Source organism: Xyrauchen texanus, chromosome 34, assembly GCF_025860055.1.
Source record: "Xyrauchen texanus isolate HMW12.3.18 chromosome 34, RBS_HiC_50CHRs, whole genome shotgun sequence".
NCBI classification, from domain to species: domain Eukaryota; kingdom Metazoa; phylum Chordata; class Actinopteri; order Cypriniformes; family Catostomidae; genus Xyrauchen; species Xyrauchen texanus.
This window is the reverse complement of record NC_068309.1, coordinates 23,929,509-23,948,781: the sequence shown is the minus strand read 5'-3', so window position 1 is coordinate 23,948,781 and position 19,273 is coordinate 23,929,509. Positions and strand designations below refer to the sequence as shown.

The 19,273-nt window shown below is 38.3% G+C and overlaps 1 protein-coding gene across 1 annotated transcript; it reads right to left on the bottom strand.

Annotated features, from left to right (window-relative positions):
• Nucleotides 1-493: 493 nt before the first annotated feature.
• Nucleotides 494-15,639, bottom strand: slc23a1 (solute carrier family 23 member 1). Its single transcript, XM_052104001.1, has 15 exons — nt 15,636-15,639; nt 14,789-15,051; nt 10,489-10,650; nt 10,242-10,399; nt 10,072-10,160; nt 9,059-9,126; nt 8,784-8,965; nt 5,193-5,313; nt 4,743-4,899; nt 4,372-4,519; nt 4,158-4,263; nt 1,943-2,072; nt 1,549-1,692; nt 1,335-1,430; nt 494-1,205 (listed from the first exon to the last, which is right to left on the bottom strand). The coding sequence occupies exons 1-15, from the start codon at nt 15,637-15,639 to the stop codon at nt 943-945; spliced, it is 2,091 nt and encodes a 696-aa protein (XP_051959961.1). The 3' UTR covers nt 494-942.
• Nucleotides 15,640-19,273: the final 3,634 nt, after the last annotated feature.

The window sequence follows — 19,273 nt, the reverse complement described above, 5'->3', positions numbered from 1 at the left end:
GTGTGCGAGCTCTCTGATGATGACAATATTTGCGTCACGCATCCTGTAAGTCTGACCGAAGACTTTGGTCTTTAGTCCCACAAATGTTTTCATCCTGACGCTTGCTTATGAGACTCTGCTTCAATCAATTCAACCATTATCTCAGGTTCAGGCTGGGTTATTGACTATAATTATCTGATAATATTGGCCCACGACATATGAATGTTCTGGTGTCAAATGTGAAGTGACTAAAATATTGAGGAGATTATAGTATATACACATTTCCTTCAAATCAATAAAAACCATTAAATAGTGCTGATCCTTAACTAATGCAAGATGCTTAACCAATATAGCATTAGACCAAACAGTGCAATAATCCATGCAGTCAAAACCATTGTTTAACACAGCACTGAGGTTTGTCATTGAAAATAGTGAAGGTGTAAAGAATGAATCAGTGTTTCTTTTAAGATGCCACACATAAGAGAGTTGAAGTAAATTTGTGTTTTAATACAAAATAATTAAAGCACTTTTTTTTTTTAAATCTGTGATGGTCTTATGGCATATCGTATACACTTTAGGTATATATATATATAAACATTATCAGTTACAATAATACATACATACATAAAGACATTACATTTTAAAAATGACATTTGTCACAATATTCTGATGGAAACAATTTCTGAAAACATTTTGTTTAGTGTTAATCACTTGCAAATTTTGAACACAATCAAGAGGTAATAAATGAGAAAAACCTGATCTTCGTTTTCTTTTGAAGACATTTCAATAAAACACCCAATGCTTTATTATCAAAACAAATTTCTCATTTGGTTGTGTGTTACAAGAAGAGACACCTTGTGTCCTCAAACTGTCCATCAAAGTAACATATCTTTTAACATATCAAAATAAATGTATGCAGTTGTACGTATGCTATATTGAACACTGTCAAATAAAGGCATATTGCTACACTTTAGTGCAGACCATTTCAACAGGAACATCTGTCCCCACACTTTCCTTTCTTGCCATATCGTCTTCCCCCTCCTTATACTTGTGGCGTGATGACCAAAAGCCCTGGAAAGTGGGACAGATGGGCAGGTAGCGTAGGCAGCGCACCTTCCGAACCAGTCCCATACCCACTGGAAAGTCATATGTTTTTGCTGTCACCGTGTCTGCTCCAGAAGAACTCCCATCTGTCCATTCAATCAGACCTCGCTCTTTTCTGGACCCTAAAGACAAAATGTACACATGGTAATGTGGAACAAGAGGAATGACTGCATGTGGAATGACTACACTGCTTTTGTTTTACATTTATCTACAGAATTTGTATACTGAGAGTCACTTTGACTGATGCATACCTGGGATTGTGTTATCTAGTACAAACGCTATGAATCCCCCTACAAACATCTCTGTTGTCAAGAGCACTGTGATGATTTGATCTAGCTCAGCCACACCTGTTAAAATCATTCAAAAGAACCAGTCTGTTCACAGTAATGTGGGACTACAGCTGCAGCTTTATTAAATGACCAATATTTTAAGTCAACTAAAATAAATCAAAACCTATCAGGCTACCTGTTTTGATGCTGCCTGGATGAGCGTCAAGATAATTAGGCAACATCAGGCCAGAAAACATGGAGAAACCCAGCACAAAAAGATTTCTGGAGGAGTTTAGGTCTACACTCTGTAGGTTTGACAAACCAACAGCTGTAATCATACCTGTTGACAAATAAACACAGAAGCAAGTTCAAGCTACACAAAATCAACAACAAAATGTTCTAAAAATAAATTCATTCATGTAGCCTAATCTAGTCTAATTTCTGAGATCTAAGACATAATCATTTAGACATTGCATAGACTTAACTTCTATTTAAAATCAAAAGGGTACAAGTGTGCATAATTACAACAGTTTCTGGGCTCTTGACTGACACCCTGTGGCATACATATAGGAGTCTAATGAGTTTTTTACCAAACAAAGTGCAGAACATTCCTCCAAGGACAGGATCAGGCAAGGACGCAAAGAGGGCAGTAAACTTCCCAATGGTTCCCAACAAAAACATTATGCCTGCCCCATACTGTATCACCCTCCTGCTTCCTACCTGTACACATAGCAAATACCAGAGTTTCATTATCATAGTCAGAAACAACTGCTTGTCATTCACTACAAAATGACAAGACACATTTACAATGTGAACGATGACAATGAAAACAGAGCAATAGACCTTATTCACAGCATAGCCACCTTTGATTTTTGGCAGGAAAGACAATGAGGCTGTGAGGGATCAGTGTACAGCCTCTTCAAGGGGTTGTACATCGTTCCACTGAAAAAACTCCAGACAACATGAGTTGCGGAAAGATCTTGATCTTGGAGCTTTGCATGTCATTGAAGATACGGTATGTCTATCCTGACCCTCACACCCTCGTTTTATTCCCGTTGAAAATCAAAGATGGTGCAACTGTGAAGGTAAACAAATGCAGTTACTGTTTAAAAAGAAACGCTCTGCCCCTCCCCTTCTGGGTTTTTGTGGTAGTCCAGAAAATAAATGCTGCCTATGGGCGCTTCGCTGACACTGCCCAAAAAGTGCTGTTTGTGGGGTTGAAACACCCAGTTTCCCACAGATTATTGGAGATTAGGGCTTCTTTAAATTTCCACCAGATCGTGGCATCAGGAAAACCTTTTTGATTTGGAATATGATCATATTGAAGTCAAATATAATAATTTTTTTTTGTATGTGGGTTAATAATTTAAGCAGATAAGACACATATTGCATGTCTGATGGTAGTTTTCATTTCTCAGTACCCATTCTTAGGCTTTAGAAGTGTTAATCGTACTATGTTGTACATTTATCAACCTGTTACATGACCGACATAATCATACTGGCTCATTGTACCAAGTTTAAACTTCTTTTGGCGATATTTCAGAAAAGAACACACATGATTTCTTCAATGTAAACCAGGGTTTCCCAAATTGGGGTTTGCAAACCCCTGGTGGTTTGTGAGAGAGTATGAGGTTGAGTATGAAAATATTTCAGATCTTTAAAAACATTGACGGATAATTCCAAACGTTGTCTGTCATTTGACAAATAATGGGAAAAGAAGAAGAAAAAAGAAAGGCAGCAACCAAGCGCATATACATTTCCTTTTTACCATCCTTGTATCTTTGGCTTGAGTGTATTTTCTCACCGTCAGTCATTTGCATACTCTCTCTCTCCTGCTCTCTTTAATGAAGAGAAGCACTGTGAAAATGTAATATCAGCATTTGACCGTGATTCGATTTCTAAACTTACTTTCTAATTTACTAACTTTTAAAAAAAGACCTACTTTGTGCTCCGAGGTTGTTTGTTTATGTGATATGGCTTTGATTAAGCTATCAGTCTGCATTATTTCAACTTCATTGTTTAAAAATCATGGACAAACGTGGAATTCCTGCTTCAGGAATACAAGAAACAACTTAGAAACAACTACACTACCCTTGATCCTGAACAGAAACAATCCATCATTCAGAGAACCGCAGCCAACAAAGCCCTCCAAACAAGTCCAGCAGTGAGCACCTACTTTTCAATGATGCAATCCAGGTCTCCCTACATTCTCAAACTACATATATATCTGTATATATCGGAATATTGTGCAATAAACTTAAAACATATTGTTTCTATAGTTGTAATCAACATCCTAAAAACAATAGTTGTCTAAATTTCCATCTTTTTTATTAGATTAAGGCATTCGCAATGCTTCATGTGATTGTAGTTTGTACCCTCATAAAGATGGTATGTACAAAGTTTTTTAAATACTTTTTTGCTTCAAATAAAAGTTTGTAATGTTGCGATTCAACTCAGAGTTGGTTGGTTTAATTCATGGCTTAGAACTCTGTTATGAAGGGCTTTATGAATGAATGAATGGGAAAAAATACTTCCGGAACCCAGATGGCTGAAAAGATGGGCAGGCATTATTGCGTCTTTACAGGACAGCTGCCTATATAGGCAGGAGATGAGGTAGCTCAGGTTTTGAAAAGGAGCCTATCTGTATCCACCTGCTATCAGCTCCACTCCCTAGAGGACTCTGATCAGATGTCACACAGAGGCAATTGTAGGACAAATAATTTTTACAGTAGCTCTAAATATACTGAATGCTTTTTAAGATATTCATTAGTATCATACAGAGGCAAAGATTACCCACTGCCTCACCTTTGTAATGCCAAGCACCCCTATGTTAGGACTGGAAGAAGTTGAGCCATTTCCTGTGCCCAGCAACCCTGCTATGATACAGCACACACCTTCTGTAAAGATCCCTCTGGGAAAGAAAACAAGTATTCCTTATTTTAAATCACATGTGTGTGCAATGTGAACAATGCCTATGTACAGTATGATTTTTTTTGTTGTTGTTGTCTGTGGTTGTTACCTATTAATAGCATGTATAGGTGGAGGTGGAGCCCCAGAGAGGCGAGCACAGGCGTAATAATCTCCAATAGACTCAACAATACCAGCTAGAGTGGCGCTGAACATGCCTAGCACTCCTGCTACTGTAACTGTGGGTAATCCCCACTGACCTGTGACACACAGAACCACATGACGTGATCTGATTTGGGAAGAGTAGCGTATCTGAAAGTCCAGCCACTCATTCACCATATAACTACTTCTAATCAAATTTCTAGTTACTTTTCCTAGAAAAAATGAAAGCTTTAGATTAGACTTTAGTCACAAGTGAGATCTGCTGCTAAACAAGCTGTTATAAATTAAGGGTGTGTTAAGGAAAGCAGGTAAAGTCCTTACATGGATAGGGGAAACGAAACCATGGTGCCTGGTTCATAATATCGCCCCGCGAGTCAGTGCGAGCTTTATAGCCGTACCGATTTGGATCATCAGGCAGCACGTTGGTCAGTGTGAGAATATAGCAAACCAGCCATACCAACATGATTGCCATGATGATCTACTGAGAGCAAGACAATCAATTAGGCCTACTAGGGATAATTAATAAATTCAATAAATAAACACACATATGACTTATAGCACCATATAGAGTGAACTTTGTTCTAGTGCCTATCAGGATGTTTCATTAAATTCTAATAAATGAAGATACTGGGTGTTATCAAAATTCTACTAGTTTGATTTATGGCTTAGTCTTATGGTTAATGGCATAAGAACTACATGTAGAGCTGAAGCAACTGGCATGGAGCTGGCTGGTATGACAACTGTGAAGTTACAGTACATTTTGGCTCGTACCGGAAACATCTTGAAGATATGCACATGTATGATGTGACAGCCTTTCTTTCTGGTGTAGACTGGGAAAGGACAGGCCCAGTTCCTCAGATACTGAGCAAACAAAACAATGAGGAAGATGCATCTGAAATAACAAAACACAAGCACACAGATCTCTAAGAACATTGATAACCTGCAACTTTGAAACCTTGGCCATTAAAATAAAAAAAGAAATTATGAGCACAATGCGCATTTAAAGACCCCAGATGTTTCTCATTGAAACATAACACAATGAAGGTAGTGAGGGGCGCATTCTAAACACTGGCTCACAAAGCTCTGAAACCTTTACAAATCTTTGGTTTTGAACCAGGGCTTCAGAGCGCATATGAAAGATCTTAAAATATTGTGTTGTTTGTCACCAGTAGAGATGTGCAAATCTACCGATTTTCATAATTGACTAGTTGGTCGGTTGTTTAAGCGACTAGTCGACTAGTTTGTGTTAAGGATAATAATGTATAATATAGGCTCAGATTTTGTTCCCATTACCCCGATCAGATGACTTTTAGAGGGATATCGGACACAGAGTACAGCACTTCAACATGGTGACTAGGGGATATATTAAAAAAAAAAAATAGGCTAAATAACTATGGCATCTTATTAAACAAAACTATCAAAGAAAATAATAACACAGAATGACGCTTCTATGTAACTGGAGTGCTTCAGGGTGATCCTCGCTGCTCATTCAAAAGCGCAGAACTGCAAGATAATGATACATGTACAAATATAGTTCATAACATCAAGCAATTTAAAAAAATACTTTAATATCTCCACAACACCACACAAATACAGGAACATTTCTCACAGCAGAGGATTTATCATATGACAGTGATTGTCTTGGAATGTATTGTTGATGTGGCACTTTGCTGTAACAACAGTGCATAAAAAGACTAAACCTAAAGCATTGAGACAACAACAGCACATAAAAAGACTAAACCTAAAGCATTGAGACAACAACAGCACATAAAAAGACTAAACCTAAAGCATTGAGACAACAACAGCACATAAAAAGACTAAACCTAAAGCACTGAGACAACAACAGCACATAAAAAGACTAAACCTAAAGCATTGAGACAACAACAGCACATAAAAAGACTAAACCTAAAGCACTGAGACAACAACAGCACATAAAAAGACTAAACCTAAAGCATTGAGACAACAACAGCACATAAAAAGACTAAACCTAAAGCATTGAGACAACAACAGCACATAAAAAGACTAAACCTAAAGCACTGAGACAACAACAGCACATAAAAAGACTAAACCTAAAGCACTGAGACAACAACAGCACATAAAAAGACTAAACCTAAAGCATTGAGACAACAACAGCACATAAAAAGACTAAACCTAAAGATAAACCTCACATAAAAAATGCTCTCTAAGAAATTGTTTCTCAATTAATTTGAGAATTGCATCTCCCATTAAAACCACCACCATTAAAAATATTAATGTTAGTTGTCCACCCCACTAATTGACTAGTCAGTTGTTAGACGACTAGTCGATTAGTCGACCACCCTGGCACATCCTTAGTCGCTAGGGGTGCTTGAACCCAAAGTGAACCCGGTTGTAACTGATCTCGAAACTGTTAAAAAATAACTAGGTTCATTAAAACTGACTGATTCAAACATTTGCTGATTGGAAGTCAGTGATTTTTAATTCCCTATTGATCACTTTCAGTTATGTTCCAACAGTAACATACAATCGCAAAAAGCTAAATGTTGTGTTTGAGAAAGTATTTTTTTAAAGATATTTATTAAGATGAATATGAAAAAGGATTATCATTAATAATATAATTTTTTATTTTATTTAAAAGGATAGTTCCCAAAAATGAAAATTCTCTCATCATTTAACTCACCTCATGCCATCCCAGATGTGTATGACTTACTTCTGTAGAAAACAAATTAAGATTTTTAGTAGAATATTTCAGCTCTGTGGGTCCATACAATAGAAGTGAATAGTTATACAAATTTTGAAGCTCCAAAATTCAAATTAAGGCAGCATAAAAGTAATCCATATGACAAAGTTGTAGGCACTTTTGAAAAATGCATAATTGCATAGTGAGGATGTCTTCAAAACTAATGCCAGAAATAGTTTGCATTGATCAATTAACATCACACAAATCCCAGTAAAAACAAAGAAAAATCAATATTCGGTGTGACCACCTTTGCCTTCAAAACAGTACTAATTATCTTAGGATCCACCTGGACACACTTTCTCGTGGTTGGTGGCAGATAGGATGTTTCAAGCTTTTTGGAGAATTCGCCACAGTTCTTCTATCTGTTTAGGCTGTCTCAAATGCTTCTGTCTCTTTATGTAATCTCAGACTGACTCGATGTTCAGTGGTGGTCTCTGTAATGTGATGTCATGCCATCTGTTGCAGGGCTCCCTGTTCATCTGTTCTATTCTATTTGCAAAAAGAATGCTATATGCTCAAAGAATGCAAATTGCCTAAACAAAAGAAGAAATTAAAATGTGAAAGTGGAGATTGATAGTAAAAAAGGACATACATTTTGTTCTTCTTCTCACCCACTCAAATTATATTGCTTCTGAAGACATACATTTAACCACTCTTATGGATTACTTTTATGCTACCTTTATGTGCCTTTTGGACCTTCAAAGATCTGGCCACCATTCACTTGTGTTGTATGGACCTACAGTGCTAAAATATTCATGTAAAAATCTTCATTTGTGTTTTTGGATGTACTATTCCTTTAAGCACTCTGATATAAACTCGAATGTACATGATTGTACATGAAAGCTGTGGTCACTGACGGTTAATGAACTTGACACATGTTTATATACATGAGTTCAAGTCCTGCTCTGCTGACTGCATGCGATTTATCATCGTAGCCTTTGTTTACAAATCTTTATTGCACACTGTATACGATACAGAAAAATGTATAGATTTTGAATTTGATTATAATAAAAAAGTATCAATTTAGTATAAAGACAAATTTAAATTAAAATAAAATTGAAAAGTAATTAATTATTCAAATGCTAACTTTTATATGGGCTACATATTCTGTATAGATTCAGATATATTTATTCCAGGATATTGAGGATTGTCCTTAAATGAAAAATATATGTCAATGAATATTTTTAGGGCATTCTGTCATTGTAGCTACATTTGAATAGAGTCTTCCCATTGCATTTACACGCATGTAACCAGCAGATGCCCTCCGTGTGCAGTGTTTCGAGCGCTTCAAAAATCACTTTGTGAAGCAACTGGTTCAATTGATTCAAAATTTCTAAAAGTTTTGTTTCTCCCTTCACTAATTGAAGGGTTCCTCCCCCTTTTAAAGTAGCCAATAGCCTCTAGTTTACATCACAGCAGTAAACCATGATTTGCTACTTGCTATTCGCTTGCAGGTGGTATTAGGGGGAAATCTGTGCAATACTAGATGAGTCTTCAGTGCTTATGTTCCCTTTTTCTGGAGGAAAAAGACTTTAAAATTGTAAAACTATATATCTGCTAAAAGGTTATTTTTGTCTACATTATGAGTACACTAGCAACATAGATTCAAGTCTAATTTGGATTTCCAGAGCACAAGGACTCACAGTAAAGAGAGGCCCCAGTGGCTGCCTGCGCGGTCTCCCGCTGTCTGGAAGACAGACAATCCGATAAGGGACACGGTGGGGGTGACAGTTAGGGGCCCAATTGAGTTGAGCAGGATCCCCGGGATTCCAGTCAGCCCTATGACCACCTCAATCAGGCTGGATACAATGATAGCACCCTGAATCTGCAGAACATTGACACATACAAGTCAGGATTCATCATCCTAGGAAGACAATGATGATTGTTTCTCAATGTTTAGACATTGTTCAGGCCGCACCTCTCTTATACGTGGATACCAAACATGCGAAGTGTTGAGAGGAACACTCCAGTCTCCATAAATCTCCTCTGTGAAATCCAAAACAAGCGTTAAGCATTAACTTTGACACAGACTGATCTGCACAGTGTGGAATATTAACAGATTTTCAATAGACTCTCAGTAGAATGCTTTCCCCCAGTTAGGGGGTGTTCACACAGGATGTGTTCTTGTATTCTGTTTGTTCTATTTTTTTGGTAGGTAATCTATGTAAAAATGCATCAGAAAGATGTCTTTAGGCATTCCAGCTTATCTTTCTTTCTTTCTTTTAGTTGCCTCCATGAGTATCAGGCTTTTAAGATGGTGTTAAACGGTGTTAAAATGCAAGGACATGCAAAATATTACATTCTGTCATGACATCAAAAGTTGAGAGCGTTGGCATTCATTGACCAATGAGAATTTCAGAGAGGTTGTGCTTTCAGAAATAAAATTGTTCTCCCCCCATTCAAACAATTCTTACGCATTCCTATTCATCAAATGCTCAGCCAACTTTCTCTAGAGTGCAAAAGCCCTTATATATTTCACCCAAAAAAATCAAATTCTGTCATAATTTCATCACAGTCATGTTGTTCCAAACCTTTCTTGACTTTCTTTCCATAACTTACTTTGTTCTGTGGAACACATGGCGGACTGGCCATCGGGACTTTCCCAAAGAGCCGACCGTGAAATGGGACCGAATGGGCCTCGATAAGCTGAAATGGGCCACCGCGTTATGCAGAACTGGCCACAAATTGGCATAAAAGGACAGTGACAGCACACACACACAAATTTTGGGCCAAATTTCCCTCTACCTACCGTAAAATCCCGGGCCAATTTCTCTTCCCAGTCCGCACCTGTGTTAGACAGAATGTTTGCCTGAGTCATGAGTTCACATTCACTTTCATTGCACCTTTTTTCCATACAATGAAAGTAAATGAAGACTGGCGTGGGGGCGTGGTCGTGTGTCTGTCTGCGGGACACTGTTTGAAACACTGTACCTTCAGAAGGACACTTCCATCTGTCGAGCCTTAGAATTGCCTGAGCAGGGACGAGAAAGGCAAAGGCACTTGCCTGGAACAGAGGCAACCTGAGCATGGCACAAAATAGCAATTACACAACAACAGCACACACTATACATTCCATACAGAATACACATTGAATAACTCACCTGACACCAAATGTGGTTTGTATGAGGGTAGTGATGCCCACACAAGTGAAGATGGTGCCCACTAATTGGCTGACAGTGTACTGGTCCCTCCCCACACACATGGCATCAGCCAATAGGAATGGCACAGCGATAGTTCCACTGAAGCATGTCAGGTAGTGCTGGAGACATAGAGGTAGTTTGTACAAAAATGGGAAAGTTTGCAAGGGATGGGGTTGTTGAATAGGAGAGAATGAGAATGTATGTGTACCTGCAGTCCCAGCAGCACACACAAATACCAAGGCGGGACATCCTCGATTCTGTAGATCATATCAAATCCTGGCACCTGATTCTGGGGCTCTTCAGGCTTCTTTTCCATGTCAGCAGGCATCTCCTGTACCTCTGCCTGCACAACCCCATCTGAAGGTGGGAGCTAATGGTAAATAAACACACACACACACACACACACACACGCGTTGTGTTTCCATGTTTTATGGGGACTTTCCATAGACATAATGGTTTTTATACTGTACAAACTTTATATTCTATCCCCTAAACCTAAACCTAACCCTACCCCTAAACCTAACCCTCACAGAAAACTTTCTGCATTTTTACATTTTCAAAAAACATAATTTAGTATGATTTATAAGCTGTTTTCCTCATGAGGACCGACAAAATGTCCACACAAGGTCAATAATTTTGGGTTTTACTATCCTTATGGGGACATTTGGTCCCCACAAAGTGATAAATACACACACACACACACACACACACACACACACACACACACACACACACACACACTTCACATTCTGAAATCAAATGTAATCACAGATATTGTATCGAACTGCAAAAGGGGAAGTCAATAAATTGACTGACACCACAAATTACACAGTATAGTTTATGCTATTGTGAGTGGTATCTGAAAAGTTAAAAGTGAATTTTTTTTTATAAATAAATACAATAAAAGAGTCAAATGATCAAGTCTCTGAATACATAAGTCAAGCATATTTTGTATTGTTTAAAGCTTAGAATCTGATATTTTTCAAAGATAACCATAATTTCTGCATTTAAGATACATAAAATAACAAAATAAGGCCTGAAAACATTTGTATTGCAAATCAGCAACACCTACAGTAATGTGGTAGAAATAGTAATATAAATATTAAAGTCTTTCAGATAATTTATTAAATGAAAGCTCTCATTTTCATGAAATCGACTGTATAGATTTATTTTGTTGCCCTTATACCACAGTTTGAAAGATTTTCTTAAGAATCACAAAGTGTAATATGATATTTGTAAGACATCAAAAACAAACGTCTCTTTATGCGCTGATCAATGCTGCTGTAGGACCCAAATAGCTAAAAACTTTTACCTTTGGCAGTTTTCTAAAACATTTGCCATTTTTTACTTGCCTATAACCTTGCTTGAGTGTATAATCCAATGTTTTATCTTATATAACAAATAATGCAGTCCAACAGGAATAGCATGCTAAACAAATCATCGGTAATGTATGTAATTGGCTATTGATGATAAAATGTTATACATCATCGCAAAGGGCTTTCTAATGTCACCTAGATTGAACTTCTAGTCCATTGAGAGGCAGAGATTTTCAGTGAGACAATGGGGGTGGTGCATGAACTGAAAATTAGACTGAATGTCTATGGACAAGCACATCTGTGAGGGCTAAAATATGTTATAGCTCCACCTACATTTCAGAAAGGCATTTTGTGATGGAAGATGATAAAGGAAAAAATGCTCCAGAGTTGAATAGGTTAACCAAATAACTTGTGTAATTCTCCTAACATAATATAAATATTAATATTTCAAATAATTTTTCATCTTATTTTTAACTCTCAGAATAATTGAAAGTGCTAAGTTAGGCTGTAACTCAAAACAATATTAGAGTTATCATGGCTGCTGATTCTAGTTTGGCAACATGCCCTTGTTTTTTTGCTGGGTAGACATTTCATTGTTACGCATGACAAGTTAAGAGCTCAAAGTGTTTCAAAAGTGATAACATGGAGAAACAGATTAACATCATGATCCATCAGGTCTTGCTGACATAATGCTGAGTAATGTTGTGTAATTAAAAGCAATTAACATGAGTGAACTATTATGCCGGTACTAATCTAAACAAATACAGTACACATTGTAGCAATGCTTGACACCAGAGCTTACTTACACCAAAACAAACAAACCAAGGTCTTTCAATACACTATATAAATAGTATGTATAGTCTAGCACAGGAATTTTCAAACGGGGACCCCCAGGGGGCCACATTGGGGTGCTAGTGTGTCTGTGGAAACGTTCAGAGAATAAAAAAAAAATAAACAAATAACTCAAGTTTAATTCTGCTCTCAATCAATTAAAAAAATGTATTTCAAATTTTTATTTAGGTTTATGCACCTAAAATTATTCTAATAGTGGGTTGATAAAAAGAAATGCTTTCAAATGAATACAAAGTAAATATTTTGCAGATAATATTGTAATAATTTATTTTTGGCTTTAGCACAATGACAATATAAATACAATGTGTTGTTGGTGAAATTAAATAGTTGGCTTTTATAATTTCACACCTTCTATTTTTCTCATACAGTATAAAGGAGTCTTTCTATATTGATTGATTGCTTTATTATTATCCCCTATATGAAAATATATTAGTTGCCTTTATAGGTGTCACGAATGTAAGGCAATGAAGGCAGACGAAGGTTGAGGATCCAAATGCAGCTTACTTGATTACTAACAAAATACAAAGAAAAACCCTCAATGGGGAAATAAACAAGAACAGAGAACTAGGGCAGGGAACACAGACCAGGCTAACTACATTCACAAACATTCAACGACAGACAAGGACTGAACCAAAAACCAGGATATAAATACAAAAACATGGGACAAAGGGGCCAATGAACAAACAGAACACAAACTAGATGACAAGGTGATTAACAGAAACCAAAGGCAAATTAACAAGGGCAGGTGAAAACAATGACAGAGAACACGAACGCTAACAAGGAGACTATGGAGTTAAACAAGGGACAAAATGGTAAACAAAGGGGCAAAGGTAAAACAAGACAAGGTCATACATAACAATAGGAAGAGAGTGTCTTGGCATCAAAAGGTTTGAAAACCCTTGGTCTAGCACTGTATATAGAAGATGTACTGTATGTGGGATGTGGCAGTGTTTCCTAACCTTTATTGTCCTGTGTACCCCTTCAGCCCCATGAGTACACTGTGCAAATGAAAAGATACACAAGGCCCCATTTGGGGTTCCTCAGCTGCCACACTGGCAGAACGCCCTGGAGATCCTCTTGGCACCCTTTCAGTTCTCTGAGAATCTTTTGCTTAGTTTCTACAAATCTCTAAAGAACTCTAAGGATTGTCAGTGGTTCCTTCAGTAACCCTATCATAAGGGATATGCTTTAAGGCTCTTGAAATATATTTTGAAGCACACAAATAGGATATTTAAAGCTCTTTTGGAGGGTGTTTGGAATATCTCCAGATGGTTTCTCTGGTGTGGCATGTGAAGAACCCCAAATGGTGCCTTCAGTATCTTTTATCATAAACAGGCTACCCCTTCACCACCAAAGATATTGCTTATATCCAACAATTGTAAATAGTATGTTAATACCAATTATCTGGCATGTTCAGCATTTTTGCTTATTTATAAAAATATAAATAATTGTATCTAGTAAACAAGTGGAGTGATACAAACAGTGAAGAGTTTGCAAAGCAATGACGATGGGAAACTCAAATCCGAGTTTTCAAATAAAAACGGATTACTGTGGATGTGGCCTTAGCCAACACATTTTCCCCATGGAACAATCTTTTCTTTTCTTTTTTGTATAAACTTGCAATTCTTTCTAATTTGATGCATTCATTGAGCCTGAAAGACAGCTTGTTTAGAGAAAGTACTTGTCAAATAAAACTCTTTACTCACTCCTTTAATCAGTAAAGAGTTCACTCTTTTAAACAATGAGATACAAAATCATTTACAGACTCCAGCTGTCAAAGAGCAAAATTATAATGCATCTATTTATCAATTTCCTCACTTTAATGACCATAAAGAAAAAAAATACTTACACTTTGTGCATGCATTACTCCTAACCAACTTTTAGGAGAGTTTTGAGCACTTGTACCACACGTTTCTTGTTAATCTGACACAATTCTTTGTATCTCATCTGGACATTTGTGCTCAACCAAATGATCAAATCTTGCCTCGTCTCAACTGCAATTGCTCTACATGTCCAGAATTCAATTTGAGATTTTTCATTAATAGTGCACATTTCTCCTGGCTCGTCATGATGCATATAAGCAACAAGGAACTCAACATCTCATATCAAGACCTTTTGTTTTAACACAAGGATAGTGCTGGATCCTTAAAAACAAAAAAGCTCAGTGTAGAGAGCACAGTGATTTATTTGACTGAAATTCCATTACAAATGCTCAATATTCCACTAAAAAAATATTCTCATGAAAGTTTTACTTTCTTTGAGATAAACAACTGCAGTGACCATTTTCAGTGTTTCATTTCAGAACAATGGCAACATACCATTTTTAAGGATTTCTTTTACCTTAAGCTCCTCTTCCTTTTCCGAATGATTCATTGGTCCTTGGAGGATGTGCGAGGCTCTGAAGGGCCAGTGCTGCTGTCTCCTAGAGACCACGTGAGACGTGAGACCTGGCTGGACACAAAGTGCTGGTTTTATGAGAGAAAGAAAGAGACAGAGGGGGACCAGATTAGTCAGGTTAATAATCTGCCCTTCGTCTTGGACTTTACTCCCCCTTCCAGTGCTCATCAAAAGACTGACAGTGTGAACACAACAGGAGCTGTGTTCTGAGAAAAGAGTATGCACAAAGCAATGGAAAATCTCCTTTGGATATGAAAGGGGCCAAACACAACAACATAACATGTGAGGTTATTCTTGATGACTTTTGAACGGCTATCAGGAGACAAGGAGGCCTCAACAATTGATAGTTTACCCATCAATGAAAATTCTGTCATCATTTCCACACTTTTATGTTGTTCAAAACCCTTATGATGAGCACAAAAGATGTTAACATCTTCTCTTGCATTCCACAAAATAAAGTCAAATAGGTTGCAAAAACACAAGGGTGAGTAAATGATATAATTTCATTTTGGATTGAACTATCCCTTTAAAGTACTTTGCAGAAAGTGCTGATGTAACCTACTGAAACTCCCCCCTCTCCCCCAGAAGTGTGATTCTATAGGATTCGACACACTGGCTAATGTTAACAGCAATATAACTATTGTTGGAAGATAATGAATGGAAGAGCAGAAATCTGTGGGAGGAGGAACATGAGAGGAGCTATCAGGCTAGATGGATGCCAGTGTGTCTATCGCTAATCAAAGCAGTTAAGAGCTTAGCTGCAAACTTTCCACTGTACTCTTGGACCCACCCATATTTACGCAATGAACACGACTTCAAAGGATCCACACCTAATGTGACATGTCGAGCTGCTGTATTCACTGCTACAGTCAGCAGAGGGCGCCACTTATCTATATCTGAATTATTGCCTCATTGGCGTAAAGTCTTTCAGTAACTTGTGCATTTGTTTCTAATGTCGAGTCAGTTTGTAGGCTATCAATCTAATTTGACATGCGAATATGTAAGCAGCAAGTTGGGGTTACTAAATAAATAAACGTTAAAAAAAATCAGTTTTCATCTGATTTGCTGGTCTTTTGGTTCTTATTTTGCATTATTATGTATTAAACCGTTTTAAAAGTAATAAGGTATTCGCTATAGGCCTATATATAATCCGCTTCATGCAATGACTAACCCTTTAAAGCTGCTGTAAGTGATTTTTATTTTTATGAAATAACATGCTGAAAACGTCGTAAATACTGAAATCACAGGTGCCATGAAATTTTACATCAGTGTCTGACAGCTCTAAACTGGGCAAACCGCGAGGGGAAAAATGGCCGCGGTCAGACCGTACGTTTAGCCAATCAGAAGACTTTCTTCCTGTCAATGATTGTGCGCGTTCACAGGGCAGCCCACACATGCTGATATAAGCAGGGGTGGGGTTATGCTTTCAGGGGCCCTTACAACCATCCAGGCGGGGAAAATTACATAAAAGTACGTTTAAGTCCTAATTTAAAAATAATTAATAAAAGCCATTCTAGCCAAATACATTCAAAATGCTTGCGGAAATAAAAATATAGTTAAAATACGCTATAGTTAAAGTTCTAAATCAGGGCCGTAAAGCTCAGGTCCTGGAGGGCCACAGCTCTGTTCTAAAATGCCTCCTTGTAATCCCCAAGACCTTGATTAGCTGCTTCAGGTGTGTTTAAATTTGGAGCTAAACTGGACCGTGGCCCTCCAGGAACCGAGTTTGACACCCATGTTCTAAATGAACACAAGGAAGAATGGTATTTGGTATTGGTATTAACCCACATATGTTTTTACCAAACTATTTTGGAAATGAATAGGGTGTGCAAAAGCTACAACTTTTGCCACGATTGGCCAATCAAGTATTCAAGAGATGTATTCCGCAATGTAATAAGGCAAACCCTGTTACTCATGAGGTAGCAAAACATTGACCTCATGAATTACAAAACTACACAATTAGAAATGTAACTGCAGGATAAATGTGTGTACAAATACTCCATAATGTGCGTGTAATCATGCAACTCATCTTGCTATTGAGGAAGGAGGATATAAAGCAGACGCACATCTGCAACACGATAGAGTGAGACACAGACAGGCATGCCGGAAAGACACAGCAAGGACAGTCTGAAGAAGACTAAAACAGAAGTTGGGGGATTTCTGTTTTCCAGTTTTGAGATCATCGCCTGAAGAGACAAGTTTTCACATGTTTTGCAACAAATGTAAAGGAATAGTTAATCCAATAATTAAATTTCTGTCATCATGCACTCACCCCCATGTTGTTCCGAACCTGTATTACTTTTTTCCCATACAATGAAAGTGAATGGTGACTATCATCTGATTTTGTGTACCATGGAGGATAGTCATAAAGGCTTGGAACAACATGATGGGGGTGAGTAAATAATGACAGGATTTTTATTTTTGGGTGAACTATTCATTTAACAAAGAGAGGAAGATCAAATGGATTAGAAAATGAAAGAGTAGGAAAAAAGAAGAAAAGGATGTCCAGAGGGACTGACAGGAAACCAGTGACAAAGTCACTAACACAAACACAGCAATCCCCAAAATATCGTCCCAACCGTTCAACAGGCGACGCCATCACCACCATCGGTCCTCACCCACCTAGATAAAAATGAGTCATACGTTCGAATGCTGTTCATAGACTTCAGCTCAGCATTCAACACAATCATTCCTCAGCACCTGATTGGAAAGCTGAACCTGCTGGGCCTGGACACCTCCCTCTGCAACTGGATCCTGGACTTCCTGACTGGGAGACCTCTGTCAGTCTGGATCGGGAACAGCATCTCCACCACCACACTGAGCACTGGGGCCCCCCAGGGCTGTGTGCTCAGTCCACTGCTGTTCACTCTGCTGACTCACGACTGTGCAGCAATGCAGAGCTCGAACCACATCATTAAGTTCGCCGATGACACGACCGTGGTGGGTCTCATCAGCAAGAACGACGAGTCAGCATACAGAGAGGAGGTGCAGCGGCTAACGGACTGGTGTAGAGCCAACAACCTGTCCCTGAATGTCGACAAAACAAAAGAGATTGTTGTTGACTTTAGGAGAGCACAGAGTGACTGCTCTCCGCTGAACATCGACGGCTCCTCTGTGGAGATCGTCAAGAGCACCAAATTCCTTGGTGTTCACCTGGCGGAGAACCTCACCTGGTCCCTCAACACCAGCTCTATCACCAAGAAAGCCCAGCAGCGTCTCTACTTTCTTCGAAGGCTGAGGAAAGCACATCTCCCAACCCCCATCCTCACTACATTCTATAGAGGGACTATTGAGAGCATCCTGAGCAGCTGCATCACTGCCTGGTTTGGGACTTGCACCGTTTCGGACCACAAAGCCCTGCAGAGTTTAGTGAGGACAGCTGAGAAGATCATCGGGGTCTCTCTTCCCTCCATCAAAGATATTTACTCCAAACGATGCATCCGCAAAGCAACCAGCATTGTGGACGACTCCACACACCCCTCACACAAACTCTTCTCTCTCCTGCCATCTGGCAAGAGATACCGAAGCATTCAGGCCCTCAGGGTCAAACTGTGTAACAGCTTCTACCCCCAAGCCATCAGACTCCTCAATACTCAGAGACTGGACTGACACACACACACACCTGTACACCATCCAACTTTTGCACATGTCCAGAGTTGCACTTAATTCATTGTCACTTTAAACCTGGCTGCTACCTCAATAACTGCTATGTCCATAGAACACCATTTCATAGTATGTTGCGTTTACATTTAGCATTTTAGAAAGGGTCATCTTTGCGCACTACTCTGATTAGAAATGTGTACTGGTCGGCACTGCACAGTCTCTCGCTGTGCCTAATGTCCTGTTCCTTTTTAGTAATTATTGTACTGTCCTATACTTTTTGCACGCAAACTTTATGTAGGAATGTTATTTAGTTGTGTAGTCTCATGCGGTTCTGTGTTTGTCCTATGTTGTTTTAAGTAGCACCATGGTCCTGGAGGAATGTTGTCTCATTTTGCGGTGTATTGTACTAACTGTATATGGTTGAACGAAAATAAAAACCACTTGACTATACAGCAACGACATGTGGCCTTAATAACACCACATCATTTATATTGTATCTAAATAACTGTCTGTATCTAAATTACTGTCTGTGCACTCTATGACACACACACTGGTATTTGTTGTTTACGAGGACTCCCCATGGTCATTATGTATTTTATACTGTGCAAACTATACATTCTATCCCTTAACCCTACCCCTAAACTGAACCCTCTCAGAACATTTTCAGCATTTTTACATTTTCAAAACACATTTAGTATGGGTTTTTTGTTAGCCTTTTGGTTTACGAGGACACATAATAAACCACATTTATAGCATAATTACTTGTATATATTCTAGAATAGTGCTTGTGAATAGTCCTCTCAAACCACATATACCTGAACACAC

Coding starts and splice junctions, on each gene's coding strand:
- slc23a1 (XM_052104001.1), bottom strand. Junction 10,651..14,788: donor AAAAGGAAGAGGAGCTTAAG/GTAAAAGAAATC, acceptor ATTTACCATTAG/CTCCCACCTTCAGATGGGGT. Junction 4,264..4,371: donor CCTATACATGCTATTAATAG/GTAACAACCACA, acceptor TTTCTTTCCCAG/AGGGATCTTTACAGAAGGTG.